A 16632-nucleotide genomic window follows, 5' to 3' on the forward strand; every position below is an offset into this window, starting at 1 on the left:
CATTCGAATATGTGGAGGGCGTATGCAACGTTAAAAAATCATTATGCGGACCATAGGACTTTGAATCACAGTTAAACTTTTAGAGACAGAGAGACAGGTGTGCATACAAACACCATAGAAGGGAATTGGAGGTCTTTAAAAGCTCTTATACCTAATAGGTGTAGGACTTATGAACTTGCTGAATGCATTTAGTTCTATATATGATTAAAAGAAATGAGAACAAAGACATCTTCAAAGCATTATTAAAATTATGTTTTTGATATATTTTATTTATTTTAAAGTTAATTTTCATTCATTTTTATATCTTAATTATATTTTATTTTTTTTCTGAAGTTTTATCTTCCCTTCGTTTTTTAAAAAAAAGGGCAATTTTTTAAAAATTTTGACCCCCCCCCCAGTTTTTTTACACAGATGCTGATTTTAGCCCAAAAAAATATTATGGAAAAGAAGAGAATACTTGTCAGGTGTATTATTTAATATTTATGCAATTTTTGTATGATTAAAGATTTGTTCTTGGTAGTTTACATTTTTCATTATAGAATTCAAATTATTCTATCTTTTTTATATGAAGATAAAAATTTTATATTTAAAATTGCATGCACTCTTTTATATAAACATTAAAAATGCGATTTTTTAAGTTTAATAATCAAATCTCACAACTTATATACGTAATAAAGGTTTATATATATATCTTTGTATCCTGCTTTTAGCACAAATTACAACTTGGCCTAATTTGGAGCAAGAATAAAATAACAATAATTTTTTTTTATACAAAAAAGAAGAGTTGGGATATCGGCCGAGAAAATAAAGAAAAACGGAATATGCCGAAGTATATTTCATATGCGTTACTTGTTGCATAAAAAACTTGTTAGACATCCTATCAAATTTATAATGAATATATATTGTGATGTTGTAAAATAAGCTTTATGAAAAGATTATTTTTAAAACATTAATTTGCATCCCCAAACGAGCAAATTTGAGGTCCGATCATGCTTTCACACATGCTTTAGTTGAGAATTGTTCTTACATTAGAAATTATTTATAGTAAGTCTTATTCTATACCTTTGATTTATTTGTAAAATTATTTAGTCTTATATATTTTACAAATTAAAAATGACGCTTGAACCAAGTGCTTTAAAGGTTGTGTTAATACATAACCAATTTTGTATGCATACAATCCCTAAAAGGAAATTGTAACTAATAAGTGTTTCATCTACTCAAATATTAAGTTTTTTCTATTTCAATAAAGTAATCATTAAAGTTGTGTGCTTTCCGTTATTTAAAGGAAACTACAGGTAGATAAAAGCAACCTTAAAGTTGAAGTAACGCAGGTTTATTTTCACGCTATTGTACATAAAAGAGCTACTTGGGGTATAAAAAGATTGTGATTGGTGCATTCTGAGATGCAACCTTTCAAGCCTAATATTGAAATTATATGAAGCAGAGCAAAGAAGTTTTGTGTACCTTTCTCATCGGACCATTTAACCACTGATCGAAACTTGTAAAAACTTGTAATCGCGGTCTATAAGGCGAGGATTGAAGACGTGGAAAGTAAGTAGGAATATACAAAAGGCAGATGTCATAAATACCTTGATCCAGAACGATAATATTTATCTCTATTGCATTAGCCGAGTCTGTCAAATTTAGCCGCCGTACTATCACATTGCAACCGAAAGGGAGGTTTATTTAATTTGCAAGAAAGGAGAGGGAACCCTTACATAGTACCAGGAGGACTTGTTAATTCTTATTCAATTGGTACTTTAGATTCTTACTCACTAATCCCACTACATATAATTTACCGGCGCAGCAAGCTTTGCTGTATTCATTGGACCTAGGCACCAGGAACCCTCTCTTATACTATATTTCAGGTCTAGTCAGAGTGACATCACAGCGGATATACACGGACATGGTTATCTATAGCCCGAGAAGGAACATCATCATTACTCAAAGCTTTACACAAGTATCCGTATCTCATACACGACTTATTGTTCCCGTGACATCACCACCCGGCATTTTTTAAGACGCTGCGTTGATCACTATTCTCCCACAAGTTTTGGTCGCCATATCACAAGAATCTGAAGCGCAGGGCCGACGAGACCTTTAATCGCTCTACTTCCAGTCTCTTAGTTGATTCCAGGATCATACACTGGAGTGCACCACCGAAGCGTTCCAACTATGGCGTACCCAGCAGATACTTTAATGTATCAATATGTCACTACGGGGGATACTGTTTTCGGCCATAAGGTGCGTTCATACACTAGATGCTAATCTCCTTCTGGCTATGCGCACACAAGTTTCATTGAATTAACTTGGTATTTATCGCGAATATTTTTCATCATCTGAGTTGTTCAAACTACAACATAAAAAGAAAACTTCTATGCTGATTTTTGATTACAGTCATGACCAAAGATGAGCTCTGTCTACGGCTGCCCACACGCCTAGAGCTGTAAATTGAAAAAATTCTCTTGGCGACAAAGTCCAATGGATACGGCGGAGGTTGCTGCACTAGCAAATTATATGTAGGGTTTTTAATGAGTAAGAATCTCGCAGTATCAGTAAGATGAGGATCGCAGTTTACAGTCCATCATGTTTTTGTGGAAGGTTTCTTGGTTTCTCTTAATACAAGAGAAAGCCAAATTTTATTTTTTAGTTATTACATTTTTATTCTCTCTGAATATTTTTTGCTTATATTTTTCAAGTACGACTCTCTTGTGTATGAGAATTTGGCATTCTGTATTCATGCAAATACCAGAATATTTATAGTTTTTTAAGGTTAACCTTATTTAATAAACAAACTATTTTTTACAAACATCCTTATACAACTAGAAAATAAATTTTGGAAATATAAAGTTCCTTCAAACAGCTATCCCGTGGTCCTTAAATTCCTCTGGACAAGAGAATACCATTCTATAAGTATTCTGCCGCTTCCTTCTATTATGAATTTATAAGAAAATATTGTACAATATTTTCACGCTTATAAACATAAAGGAAAACATGCCCGGGGGCTTGAAGCATAATAAAAAGCTTAGCTTAAAACATTCTTCATGGTCTGTTGAAATCCAAGAGATCAAATAAAGTAAGATTTTATTAAAATCTTGAGCATTTTTTTTAGAATTATGACTTTTTATTATTTTACATAGTTTTGTCATATTTTCATATTAAAACATAACCTTATCATCTGTTTATACATGTCTACTAATCTAAAAAAGTCTGAGACATTTTCTCATTAATTTTATTTCCATACACAATACGTCTATATTTTTTCACTCCTCTCTTTGTTTTTCTATATCCCCCTTTGATTCCAATGGTCTTTTTCTTGAAAAATTGGTTTTCTGATTCAATAACCAAGCTTCTAAGAAATGACACAATGGATAAATCTCATCAAAATGTCCAAATTGTTGATATAATCTTATCAAAACACAAATCTGATCTTATTCTAAGAGATAAAGATTTCTTTATAAGAGCTCAAATTACCAATTCTAAGATTAATTTACATAAAGGAACGTGTATAAATATAAAAGATTATTATATTGAATATAGAAATAAAGAGTTTATTTTGTTTATTGAAGATTGTGTAGATTTGGGCAGTTTATCTGACGTACCAAGTTATATTGAAAATATTAATACTAAATATAAAATAGAGTTGAGCAGCCCTTTGTACGCAGATTTTACGTACGATGAGTTGTTTGTAGATAGACAATATAAATTTGTATCTTTAGAAACAAATAAGCATATAGAAAATAAAGAAGATGATTTTGAGTCGAGTAATATTTTCACAGACAGTATAATTCTTAATACATCAGTAATAAATAATATGAATGAAGATACAACAGGCATTCGTGACATAATGGGCACTAAAATAGAGGACAAACATATAATAGTCGATAATTCAGTTAATTATGATATAAATAGTTCATTTGATTCTAATTGCACAAATGACGATAGATCAAATAAAAATGATACACCAGGAATTGTATATAAAAAATCTTGTTCTAAGTTCAATCCATACACTAGAATTGTCAACTCTTTGAAACATATTCCTAAAAATAATAAAATTATCAAATCTACAGACATAAATAAATACCAAATAGAAAATATCCTTAAACTATACTATTTAAAATTTAATTTGATAAGTAAAATCTTTATTAATTTATATTATTCAGAATTAGAAAGAGTTATAAATGAATACAAGAAACATTATATCACTAATTTGCAAAATGAAAAATTTAATAGATTAGAAGATCGCAGATCTTCCAAAAAATTTAGAAGCAAGTCGACCAAGCGCAAAATACGAAAGAGAATTTCCGAGTTTTATATTAGAAAATATTCCCACACAATACAGAATATTAAAAATCTCTTCGTAAAAAATGATGTTTACAAATACACAGAAAACAGTAAAATCAAGTATTTTGATATTTACCCAGATCGCCTAATAAAACACGCTAAAATAGAAATTGATGAATTTAATTTTTTGAATGCGAAAGATGAAATTATGTTTGACATTAATTATGAAATAAATTAAATATTTACTGTTTATATAAAGAATTAAGCTTCTTACAGTTCGTTTTTTGTTCTTATTTATCTTTTATAATATTGTCCCTTTTGCATATTACAATATTCTTTCCATGTGGTTTCATTGAATCCATAATTAAAATAATCTGTTATGTCTTCCCCTGGTTTATTCCATGGCTTCTCGTCTAATTTTGTAATATCAAATTCAAACAAATTCTTCTCGTCTTCAAGTGCTTCTTTGTTGTTTTTATCAATTACTAACTCAAGTTCATTTGAATCTTCTGAACTGTGGTAGTTCTCGTTTATAACAAAATCTCTATTGTCCATTTTGGGGGTAGAAACAATCAAACTTCTTATTATTAAATTTCGAAATTTATATAAATTTGATTGGTCAATTTTTCTACCATACAAATTTTAACTTATAAATTTTATTTAGCATCTCTCAAAATTCTTGTATAAATCTTTAAGACATTTCACTATGGTAAATGTCTTCAATACTTCTTTGGTACATTTCAAATCTTTTTTTAATACATTAAATACGCTTCTATTAATTTCTACATTCTTATAAATTTCTCCCAATTTGTAAAATATTTCTCTAAATACTTCTTCTTCGGTTTGGTTTTTAATATCAAATTCTTTCCACTTGTCTTCTTCACCTATGAAATCCCCAATTACGGGGACTCTTACTATCAAATTATTCTTAATTTCTATACTGAAATATTCTTTGAGCATTTTAATAAATCCGGAATTGATTGTTTTGCACTTAAAAGAACAAGACTTGCTTTTTAAATTACCAAAATTATAAAGAAAATAATGGTAAATTAAAACAGGAATTAAATCTAATAAATTACATTTCATTAGATATTGGTTATATTGGACCAATAAAAGTGGATCAGGTAGATTTACTACCCCGCAGAAGACTATGTCTTTTATAAATGATTGATCTATTTCTATTATTTCACTTTTTAAATTTTGGATGCTCAATAATTTGTACTCTAAAAATTTAGAACATGGCGAATGTTCATAAATTCTAGAATAAATGTTTATTAAGGAATCTTCATAATTTCTTTCTTTTATTGAAAATTCGGTTTCTTCCTTTTGATCTTTTACAGAATAAATGCAATCCTCTAGATTTGAAGATTCTTTATAAATTATTTCTCTATTTATTGTATACCCAGTGTCAATATTCCTTTTATAGACACTTTTTGTCTCATTAAGTCCTTCATCTAATATTTTATCTATCACTTCTACGATTAAATCTTCATACTCAATAAGTACCTCTTTTTTACTCGGGTGAACATTCACATCGATGTGCTTCACTGGTATTCGCAATTCTAAATAAAGAAAAGGATGTCTTCCTTTTGGTAAAATATTGTGATATTTCTTAGAAACTTGTGATTTAATATTCTGATTGGTGACAAGTCTGTTATTAATAAATAAAATGAAAGTATAAGTCCTGAAATTTATCATTGATGATGAGAAAATTAAAGTGATAAACTTGTTGGAAAATTGTCTAAGAGACGAAATTTTGTAAATTTTAGAGATTTGGTCTGATTTGAAACTTGTAAGGAAATCGTCGCATTTTTCATATGAAATTTGGTCTGATTTCTTGAACTCTACGAGTTCATCATAAAAATCAAATGAGTCTTCTTCATTAGTGTGTGAATCTTCTTCATTAATGTGTGAATTGTCTTTTAAAATATTATTCTCAATTATTTTATCATTGTAAAAATAATTTATATCATTAAACTGGAATCTTATATGACTATTTTTTATAGAAAACATATTTACCAGTTCATTTAAACTTCTAAAAACTGACAACTTTTTATAAAAACATTTCTCCCGTATTTTATTATTAAAAAACAAATTTTTAATGATAACAGAAGTCCCATTATTCATAGATATTGGTATTACTTCATCTTCTTTGAAATTTCTTATAAATCCAAGTTCATTATTCTTTGTCTTAGATTTAATAGTCAAATTAGATACACATCTTATGGAAGCGAGTGCTTCACCTCGAAATCCATAAAAATGTGCGCCGTAAGTCGATGTCTCGAATTTGGAAGTGTGGTGTGGCAAAGCGAGATTTTGGAAATCTGACTCTTCGATTCCACAACCATTATCGTGAACTTCAAGATTAAGATTATCTTTAGTAACTACGACTGATATTTGTGTAGATCCTGCGTCTATAGAATTTTCCAGTAATTCTTTTAAGACATTGTATGGACTTACAATTACTTCACCAGCGCAAATTCGTTTTTGTATTTCTGGCGACAATTTGACGATTTTGTGCATGGGGCTGAAAGCAATTGAAAAGTTGACAAATTTATAATTGGAAAAAAAAATAAAGTACTTATATTAAAATAAACAAAAATGAAGCGCTTAAGTTAATTTACAACTTTGTGCAGAGTTCGAATCTTAATAGCGCAAATATAATAAAAAATCTTTGAGCGAATTCAGTGATTTGTAAAAAATATAGTAGCAGGGTTTAGCGTAAATCCATATGACGTCTGCTATGAGTTGTAGATTGTCTGCATTGTTGTAAAGGAAAACAACAGCTCTGGATTGTCGTGATAAATTGGGCCGTGGCTGTAAAGGCATTTGTAACACATATTTGTAAGCCTTTTCTAATAAATTACATCTCAGTCCTAAAGTATAACGCAACATGTTTGTGGGACTCTTGCAGCTTTGTTAGATGACGAAGTCCCCTAAGTGAAGCCGACGCAAGTCCCATATACTATAATTGTCCTAGTAACCCTTGCCTGGTAGCAATTTAACAGATGTTGACCCTGTATGTAAAATATTTGGGCAATTAGATTCATTTCTACTTCATGTAGGCCTGATGTGGTACGCTAACGCTGATCATATTTGAATGTTATGATTAGAGTTTTGGATGTTTTTTTTCGAATGAAATCAACTAGAAAAAAATATGAGAATAGCTAGAAATTAGAATAACAATATGATGTAACATTATCATTAAAAAACTACTGTATCTTCAGTACTATAATTCAAACATAATTTTAATACAATAAACTATTTAATTTATAACAAAATAAAACCTTGGCGGAAACCATCGAATAACGACACAAAATAACGTGTATTTCTTATGATTCTTAATAAAAAAAAATGATACAAACAATTTTTTAATTTCATTGTCTTTGATAAGGTTATATAAAACAGGCAAAAACATCAATGTCGTTAAATTTATCTATAGTTTTATGAACAATATCTTAAATAGTAAACCATTCCAACTGAACAATAAATATTTTAATTGGTGTATAATATATGTAGTCTATATTTCTAGTTTAACAAAGATAGGTTCCGCGTTAGCGTCTTCTGCTTTAAATAGCCTTTAGCCTCAAAGAACCTTTCCACGTCGGTTTGTCTGCTTTCCTTCAGTGGTCGAAAGAACTCCTTTAAGTGTCTTCTTCTGGATGTACGCTTATACCTTCTTAGGGATTTCAAGTCTTGTGGTATATGGTTTGTGGAACTTGGTCACTATACCGATTCAAGTGATTACGTAGAACATTATTTTTTTTATAAAACCATATATTAAGGCCAGTTTGAAAGGCACCGAACTACATGAACTTATCGTGCAACTGAACTATTTCATAATAAATATACGTAAAGCATGAGTTTTTATAAAACTAGCTGTTTCTTATGCTACAAATTTATTTTGAGATTGGATTGTCCTAAAAAACTTGTAGCTGCGTACTAAAAACAATAAATGAGAAATTGGCTGAAAAACATGTAAAAATATTAAAGTAGCAACATCACATGTTTTTTTTCAATATACACCATTTCCTTTTCTAAAGTATTCACTTAAGATAAAAAATTGTCAACTCAAATTGTTCTTATTATTGTTTTTTAAAAAAGAAAACAATGAAAATAATAACAAGTTTTCATGAATCATATAATGATACGTATGCTATTCTCAATGTATATTGAAAAAATCGAGTCTTCTATGAAAACATGTTCGATTATCATGCAATCAATATTAAAAAATTTCAAAATTTAATTTTATCAATAAACAGATATTCAAAAATCAAATACAAAAAAATTGAATTTAAGAATAATTTTGATGTAATGACGGTATAAATAAAGCTTTTTTTCGATCATTTAACATTTCAATATAATTATCTGAGAAAATCATTTCATCTTTATTAATATCATGATTTTATAAATCCTTCATCTTTATTAATATAATGATTTTATAAATCATTCATTTAATATTAAAAAGTAATGATTAAAATATTAATATAGATCACATATCTATATTTTATAAAATTCAGAAACTAACATCAACTAAAATATATAATAATGACATCAAATGATGTTCTAAACTTATCTATTTCTATGTTTTTGTTTGTTGATTGATATTGAGTTGTATTGTTGATAACAAAATATTAATAAGAACTATAAATCAGATAGATAAAAAACAAAGCTCATTTGTTTGATTGCAAATTTTTCATTTGTGGACGTTTATTTCTATATAAATACAATAGTACATCAAAAGTACGAAAACATTTTAGACAATCTAATGCAAAACACTTCTTTTAAACTAATATTGTTTTATTATAAAAACTATATAATCAATTTAAAATCTAAATTTTTTCGGCGCTACTTCATTTTCTTGCCCCCCCCTAGAAAAAAAAATTATTTAGAAGAAATTTTATTTATTCAAACCTACAAAGTTCTAAAAATTTTATATAAGCACACCTATGATCATCATTATTAGAATGATTGATATTTCTTTTTTTTCAAAGCAAATTCTTTTAGAAATAAATTAATCCTATGCCTTTAAAGCCCACTTCTCGATCTATATTTATTCTTCAAAAGGACCACAAATATTCTATATTATTTGTGTGGTCTCCTTCTGCATTTATAAATCCAAGCGAATGATTTACTATGTAATGTTCACTCCCAAAATTTTCAGAGGCTGATGGGTATGAAGGGTATCCATCAGTAATTATAATAGAGCCACGTTTTACTCTGCGTCTAAAAAAGTCTTCAATAGTACTAGATTGTCGATTAGGTAGCAATTCAAGAACAAATTCTCCACAATTACCTTCTACTATGCCGCCCATAATCCATTGAATTCCAGGCATGGAATCCAAAGTTGAAGAAGGATTAGATACAATTAACCCGTTGCATATGGCGGTTTCATCATATTGTACACGAACAGAAGTTCCTCCAATTTGGTAGCTATCATCGCTTTTAAAAGCAATAATTTCCATCACTGTATCCTTGATTTTGATATATATATTTTCACATATTTTGCAAAGATCTATTGCTTGGTAAGTAATATAATTAAATACCCAGCAATAGAATGCTCAAAAAATTTTGTGAAATGGAACGCTTATCCCTTTAAACATCGTACCATTTTTAAGTGAGTTCTTCGAACTACGCTTTTTATTAACACAATGATAAGCTTTACCGTCAATGTAGCCGGAACATCCACTATTGCTCATAAGAACAGTTCGTTCTGATCTCGAACAATGTCTGCAAGCAATCGATCTTTTTAGAAGACCATTATCTAAAAAGATTATCAATTGCTGCTTCATTGTTCCTAAAGCACGACCCTCGCAGATATTTAGCTCTCGAATACCCTCTGCAGATTCCACATTAAAGGGTTAAAAAATTAAAAATTTTTAACCCCTTACTGAGGAATCTGCAGGAGGCATTTAAAAATTCTCAAATCGACAAAAAATACCTTAACCTCATTTTCTTGCCCCCCCTCAAAAAAATGTTTATTTTTGAAAAATAACACGATTTTGTATCTTTTTTTTGATGTTTTTTTAGGGGGGGCAATAAAATATAGTAGCGCCAGCCTGGAAATCTGAAGACTAAAATTTCCGTCGTTATTACTATTTCCTTAGAAGGTACTGTTTTAAGGGGAATGGCCATTTTAAAAGGCCTTAAAAAACCACCAAAATGCTTTGTGCCAAATAATCTTTTTGTAGCTACATCAGAATCAGGGAACATGGATCAAAATCTGATGTTGTTATGGATTCGTGCATGTTTAAACAAATATGAGCTATTTGAAAATAGAAAAAAAAAACTTCTTATTCTTGACACCTATAAATCTCACTATACTGAAAAAGTTATGGAAAGTTTTGCTAATAATAACATTGAAACCGTTTTAATTCCTTCAAAACTACGTCTTATTTACAACCATTGGATGTTTTGATAAATTCTTCATTTAAGGCCGAATTTAAATTGAAAATGGAAGGAATGGCTTGCAAACGGGTCAAAGAAATATACAAATAAAGATTATAGGCGTAGACCGAGCTGGGAATATATTTTGAATTCAATAGCGGATGCATTAAAAAAAATAACTCCTGAAATGGCTTCTAAGACTTTTAGATTGTGTGGAACAGATTCAATTTTTCATGAAAACAATACTTTTAATTTAAACAATAAACTTCAAAATGTTCTTAATTGTGCTGAAATTGAAGACGAAGGCCTAGACTGTGAAAATTTATTTGAAGATTTTATAGAAATTTAAATGTCTTTGTAATAAAGGGTTCAATTTTTCTAATATAATTTTTTTACCATTTGGCTGGGGGGAGGATCGCTTATATGGGTGGATCCCTTATACTAGTATAATAATTTCTTTTTAAAAAGTCGCAAAATTCGACTTTTGGAGTGGATCTCTTAACCCGGAAACCCCGGTACCTTTTAGGTGCTTCGTTATTTTTTTGCGCCCTGAAAACACTGGAAACTGAGACGGCCTTTATGTTTTAATTTAGTGTGGGCTGCGCTTTAGTGAATGAATACAGAATAATAAAAAAATTGTGTATATATATTCGGGGATTAGAAAAAAAGTATTACCAAAAAAATCCGTTTGATACTCTATTTTAGTTCTTTCCCCACACTTAAACCTGTGGCGGTCTATGTACGAATTGTCCAAAGTTAATGCCATTATCAGGACAATTCGTAATTTTTATGGTAGGTTTTAGCAGATTCACATCAAGTAGCCAGATAATGTCTCATGTGGGTCTTGAAAGATTTTTGACCTACTGTCAAGTGGCCCCAGGCATACCATAAGGATAAAAAATTTTGGATAAAATTATTTAAAAAGCGTAGAAGTTTAAAACTCAAGAATGCTATTTGAATAAAATTTGAACATTTCTGTAAAACTTCGACTTTCGGTATATGATTTACAAAAACATTTCCCCATTTTACGGCCTGTGCCGGATTCAGTACAAAAAATAGGAAAAGTCCGGGGTTTGAAACTTGCACCTAATTTGTATACTATTTTAATATTAAAATAAATTATAATTTTATTAATTACTACCTAAATTTATACGACTATAAGCTCTAAAAATGGTTGTTCTGTATTTTTATGATATTTGTGAAAATCGATCGTTTTCTTATAAAAATTTATATGAGGTTGTCTATGAACATAAAAAATGACTCATTAATTATTAAATATGAGATTATATATAACAATTGTAGAATCTATTTTTTATAAAAACGTCAGAAATGTATGGTTTTGTAAATGAGTCTCTCTATAGATGAGAGAGTGGCGTTTATTAAATATAAATACACGAATTCAAAAACTAACATTTTGGATTCCTTTATAAAAAAAAGTTGGTCCGAAAAAGTTAAACATAGTAAAAAAGAACCATGTAATGTGTACTACGAAAATAAATCAAAAAATATATATAAATAAAAAAGTCTATTTGAATTAAGATGATACATCTAAATGTTCAAATAAATCATTTTTCCATTTTTTTACGATAAATGTGTCGGTCATTTTTTACCTTTTAAAGTTTTTTTTCACGGGATATTTTATATTTTGGTCAACTTTTTCAGATTAATAAATTTTTAAACATAATTTTGTTTATAAATGTTGAAATAAAAATATATCGAAATATTTTTATTTCTAATTTACAGATTTAGTAAATATTCGCCAAACAAATTGTTCACAATTATTGCAAATTGATATCTAAAAATTAATCTTTAAAAATATTTTGATTTCTGTAAAATCAATTTTATATAATATCCTTTTCGATTAAATCATTGTTAATAGATTTACCTGAACTATCTAAAATTATTTTCACAAATAATGATATTTAATACATTTAAATTTTAAAAAGCTAAAGTTATTTTCCAAACCAATTATATTTGATTAGAATCGATATCATTGTAATTTTTGTGATAAAATATGGTACAAATACAAAGTGAACCCTTAGCAATTATGGTTATATCGTAAGATTTTTTAGAGCAATTTAAATGCAATTAAAATTATCTTTAGTTAATTATTATACGATACCTGCATTAAAAGCTTAATTTTAAAATATTTTTATCTTTATTTTTTACTTTGCTTTAATAAAAGTTATATATTTATATATGAACTAAACAAACAAAATTTATAATAAATTTCTACAGAATTTTATATTAATAAGTTTGTTTTTATATAGGATTTTTTAAAAATTGATTAGAATGATGAAACCAATATTAAATTAAAAAATTCAAACCAACAAAAAAACTATTTTATGATGAGATACACTTCAAATGATTAATTAAATTCGGTTTTCTATAAATTAAAGTTTATTTAACACCCCACTAAATGTTTTGGGGGCTTCTTATAGTTTTTCTACATATCCACAAGTACAAAGCTAATCCTCTACTCGAAGAAAAAACCGAGGAAACCGAGCTATGTAAAAAACACCTGTCAATTAATGATTATACTTTTAAGGGAGATTACTATAATGACGAGAAATTTAAACGAATATCAAAGATAATATTTTATACTGTTTTAGGTAAAATAAAATTTCCATTAGATAAACATTATCATTATTTTTCCAGGGATACCGATGTAAATTATAAGATCTCCTTCAAAGACCTTAAATATGCCGAATATATGAATTTTATAATGAACCGCGCAGATGATGCTTTAAATCTTGATGATAGTAGTCAAGAAGACGAAAAACATTATAAAGCTCAAGCAATTAGAGATTTATTAGCCGGTCTCGCAAGTTATACTAAAGGATTTATGCATGCCTTGGTCTGTATTAATTATAGGGATAATGAAATTGATGTTGAAACAATTAAACTTTTTCTTGATAAATATTTAAAGATAACACAGAATACTGAGGAAAAAACTCTTAGTTTGGCGAAGTTCAATTTAGAAAAAAATAACTTTTTTAATGATTTAAATGAAAGTGTTAACATAGGAAAAACTGACGATGTTAGTACCCGAGAAGCCGACCTAATTACCAGACGAAGAAACAAACGCGGAGCAAAATTATTAAATGAAAGTGCCGAAATGCTGGACAATGACAACAATAACACCAAATTGAATAATACTTCCATTCAAGACAGTAGCAGCGATGACAATAAGAAAAATTTCATTGGTTGCCAAGAAACTAATGATGCTTTTCAATCAAATACTAATATCAACATTCAGTTAAATAATATTATTACTCAAGGCAATAATCCACAAGATAATAATATTAACAAGCGAAACGATAGTAACAATGAAACTGAAGAAATGTATGACGATGGACAAGAAAATAAACATATCAACATTCCAGCGGATCTATCTATTGACATTGAAGCAGATCGAAATAATATCACAAGAAATAATAATTTTATCAGTCAAGACAATAGTAGCAGTATTGCGTCAGATTCCACAGACATGTTTAAAGAACTTACCTCACTCATGCAACATAAACCCCTTATTACCACTCATGATAATGTTAATAATCTAGGCATGACAACTTATTATAGTCCAAATTATCTGTCGGGGGCTTGCTTATTGCACATTTTGTTTCGTAATTCTTTAGGTTTAAATTAAAAATGTATGATTAAAAAAAAATAATGTAATACGTAAATAATATTTTGTCTATTTTTTAAGTATTTAATATTACATAAAACCATTTTATGTTTTTCGGAGTTTTATAGATTAGACCAATTTTTTTTCGAGTCATTTTAGTTATTAAATATTATTCTAAAAAATTAAATAGTAAAAGGGGAGCAAACAAAGTTCAAAAATTACTAACACCTACAAATACTAAGAATACAAAAAAAAACATATTCTTTGTTTAATATAATTTCATCTCGGCGAGATTAAATAAATTGAGCTTCTCATAGCCCAGGGATCAAATGCAGAGCTCGTGATTGGGCATCGCTTGGTTTATTTTTTCAAGGGCATCAAAAAGGTTCTACTTTTACGATAAAATTTAAACAACTAACTATGAAAATAGATTCGATACCTTATTATTGATTCATTGAAACTTTTGCAAGTCCAACCATAAGAGGATTGTCATCTGGATTAGGAACGCGTCTTTAGGCCAAAACAATATCATTCTACTGCTGACTTATCGAAACATAAAATTATCTGTTGGTACGGCCGATTTGTAGCCAATTTTGCTTCATTCTGGTGTGGATTTTAAGAGTCAACTAAGCGACGAAACAAGAAGTGCAGTGAAAGGCCCGTATTTTCTATCTTACAGATTCTATAACACAGAATACGATTTTGTGGCGACTAGTGGTCAATAGAGTCCAATAAAATGCCGGCGAAAGAGTGACAGTGTACAGTACCGCATGTGACTACAGACGATTGTTAAGTAATATGAGCTAGTACGGTAATGTCTTTTCCCGGAGTATGAAAAACATGTCCATTAATTATACCCTCTTTGAGGTTACTCGAAACGCGATTTGAGGTTTTATTGAAAATAATATCCGGAAGCCGATGTTAACGGAACGTGAGCTTGCTCTACCGATAAGTTAAGTAAAGGATGTTTTAGTATGTGGCGTGTTTACCGGGAAGCTTGCCTGTGGCAAGGAAGTATTCAATGATGCTACGGTTTGGGAAGCCGTAAACCCCGGAGTTAAAAGAGTTAGAGTGAAAGGGTTGTTTATTGTTATGAAAAGAGTTTTGTTTATCTGATTTGTAGAAGGAAGAGTGTTTGTTTGCGTTCTGATGTTGTACCATGTTGTTCATGGAATTTCTCTATTTATATACATGGTAACCAATAGAGAAGAAATAAGATTTGGCTGACCAATAATAGTCGACCATAACTGATCGTTCCAAAGAAGCATCAGCGTTTAAGTATTTATTGGTTTTTAACAATCATGTGGTATGATTCATTATACCACAGTATGTAAGCTCAAAAAATTTCCGTATGTATGAATTAACCCCAAATTTAATCTGTCCTTCTGCAAAGCTTCTCCTCCTCTCTTACTTGCAAAGAAAAAAAATTTAAACAAATTCTAAGAATTAAGTGTGCAAAAAATCTTTTGTTTTATGGTCATTATTTTGTAAAAAATGTTTTTTAGGGAGATTTATGGATAAAATTCTTTTATTTTATAAAGTAAATGGTAAAAAAGAGCAAAAATAAAATACAAAACATTAATTAATACGTCAGAAGGTTCATATTCAAATATTTGCCTTTCAATTTCAGAATCAATTTTCATTGACAACTTTTAAAATTGTTTATGTTTGCAATCAAATTTGACAGAATTTTATACGATCGGCATTTTTGACATAAATTTAGCTGTAATTGTTTGATTAAAATTTTATTTTTGTTAAAATATCAATGTTTTTCCTTTTTTATTTTATATAGTTTATATTTACTTTTGTGCACCGTCTAATACCTATTTTTTTCTTTGCAAGTAAGATGTAGGGCGAAACCTTACGTGGGGATAAGAAAGATTAGAAAGGGGGTTTCTCAATTGGTAATGCGATATTCTTACTCACTAAAACCCTCTTCATTTATTGGTAGTGCTGCAAGCTTCGCCGTGGCCATTGGACTTTGGCACCATGGGAATTTGTTTACTTTATAACTCAAATCGCGCCCAGAGTGGTCTCTTAGCAGATATACTAAAAGTGTATTATCTTCTATACCCCGAGGGGAAACATCATCGTACTAACTCAAAGGTTTTTACGAGCCAGAAAAACGGGCTTATGTTTATTTTAGCCTTGATCTTCAAATGTAAAAAAGTTATTAAACGAATTCAGAAGTGTAATTTCGCAAAATTTAACGATTCTGTACTCAATCATATTAAAGATAAGACTGAAGATTTTATTGATCTTTATGAAGTTTTATATTAAACTAATTTTATTTGTGCCTATATGGTGAAAAATTCTTTAAGATAATTTTATGC

General features: G+C 29.1%; 4 protein-coding genes across 4 annotated transcripts; 2 read left to right on the forward strand and 2 right to left on the reverse strand.

Moving 5' to 3' along the window:
- Window positions 1–3304: 3304 nt before the first annotated feature.
- On the forward strand, window positions 3305–4522 carry VNE69_01138 (uncharacterized protein; the record flags this gene model as incomplete). The annotated part of the gene is made up of 1 exon (XM_065472273.1): window positions 3305–4522. One exon carries the CDS (start codon window positions 3305–3307, stop codon window positions 4520–4522), a length of 1218 nt encoding a protein of 405 aa, XP_065328345.1.
- Window positions 4523–4578: 56 nt separating this feature from the next.
- Window positions 4579–4839, reverse strand: VNE69_01139 (FIP1-like 1 protein; the record flags this gene model as incomplete). The annotated part of the gene is made up of 1 exon (XM_065472274.1): window positions 4579–4839. One exon carries the CDS (start codon window positions 4837–4839, stop codon window positions 4579–4581), a length of 261 nt encoding a protein of 86 aa, XP_065328346.1.
- Window positions 4840–4944: 105 nt separating this feature from the next.
- VNE69_01140 (DNA mismatch repair protein) lies at window positions 4945–6807 on the reverse strand (the record flags this gene model as incomplete). The annotated part of the gene is made up of 1 exon (XM_065472275.1): window positions 4945–6807. One exon carries the CDS (start codon window positions 6805–6807, stop codon window positions 4945–4947), a length of 1863 nt encoding a protein of 620 aa, XP_065328347.1.
- A 6283-nt stretch (window positions 6808–13090) lies between these two features.
- On the forward strand, window positions 13091–14320 carry VNE69_01141 (putative SP-containing protein; the record flags this gene model as incomplete). The annotated part of the gene is made up of 1 exon (XM_065472276.1): window positions 13091–14320. One exon carries the CDS (start codon window positions 13091–13093, stop codon window positions 14318–14320), a length of 1230 nt encoding a protein of 409 aa, XP_065328348.1.
- Window positions 14321–16632: the final 2312 nt, after the last annotated feature.

Source organism: Vairimorpha necatrix, chromosome 1 (assembly GCF_036630325.1).
Source record: "Vairimorpha necatrix chromosome 1, complete sequence".
Lineage (NCBI taxonomy): Eukaryota > Fungi > Microsporidia > Nosematidae > Vairimorpha > Vairimorpha necatrix.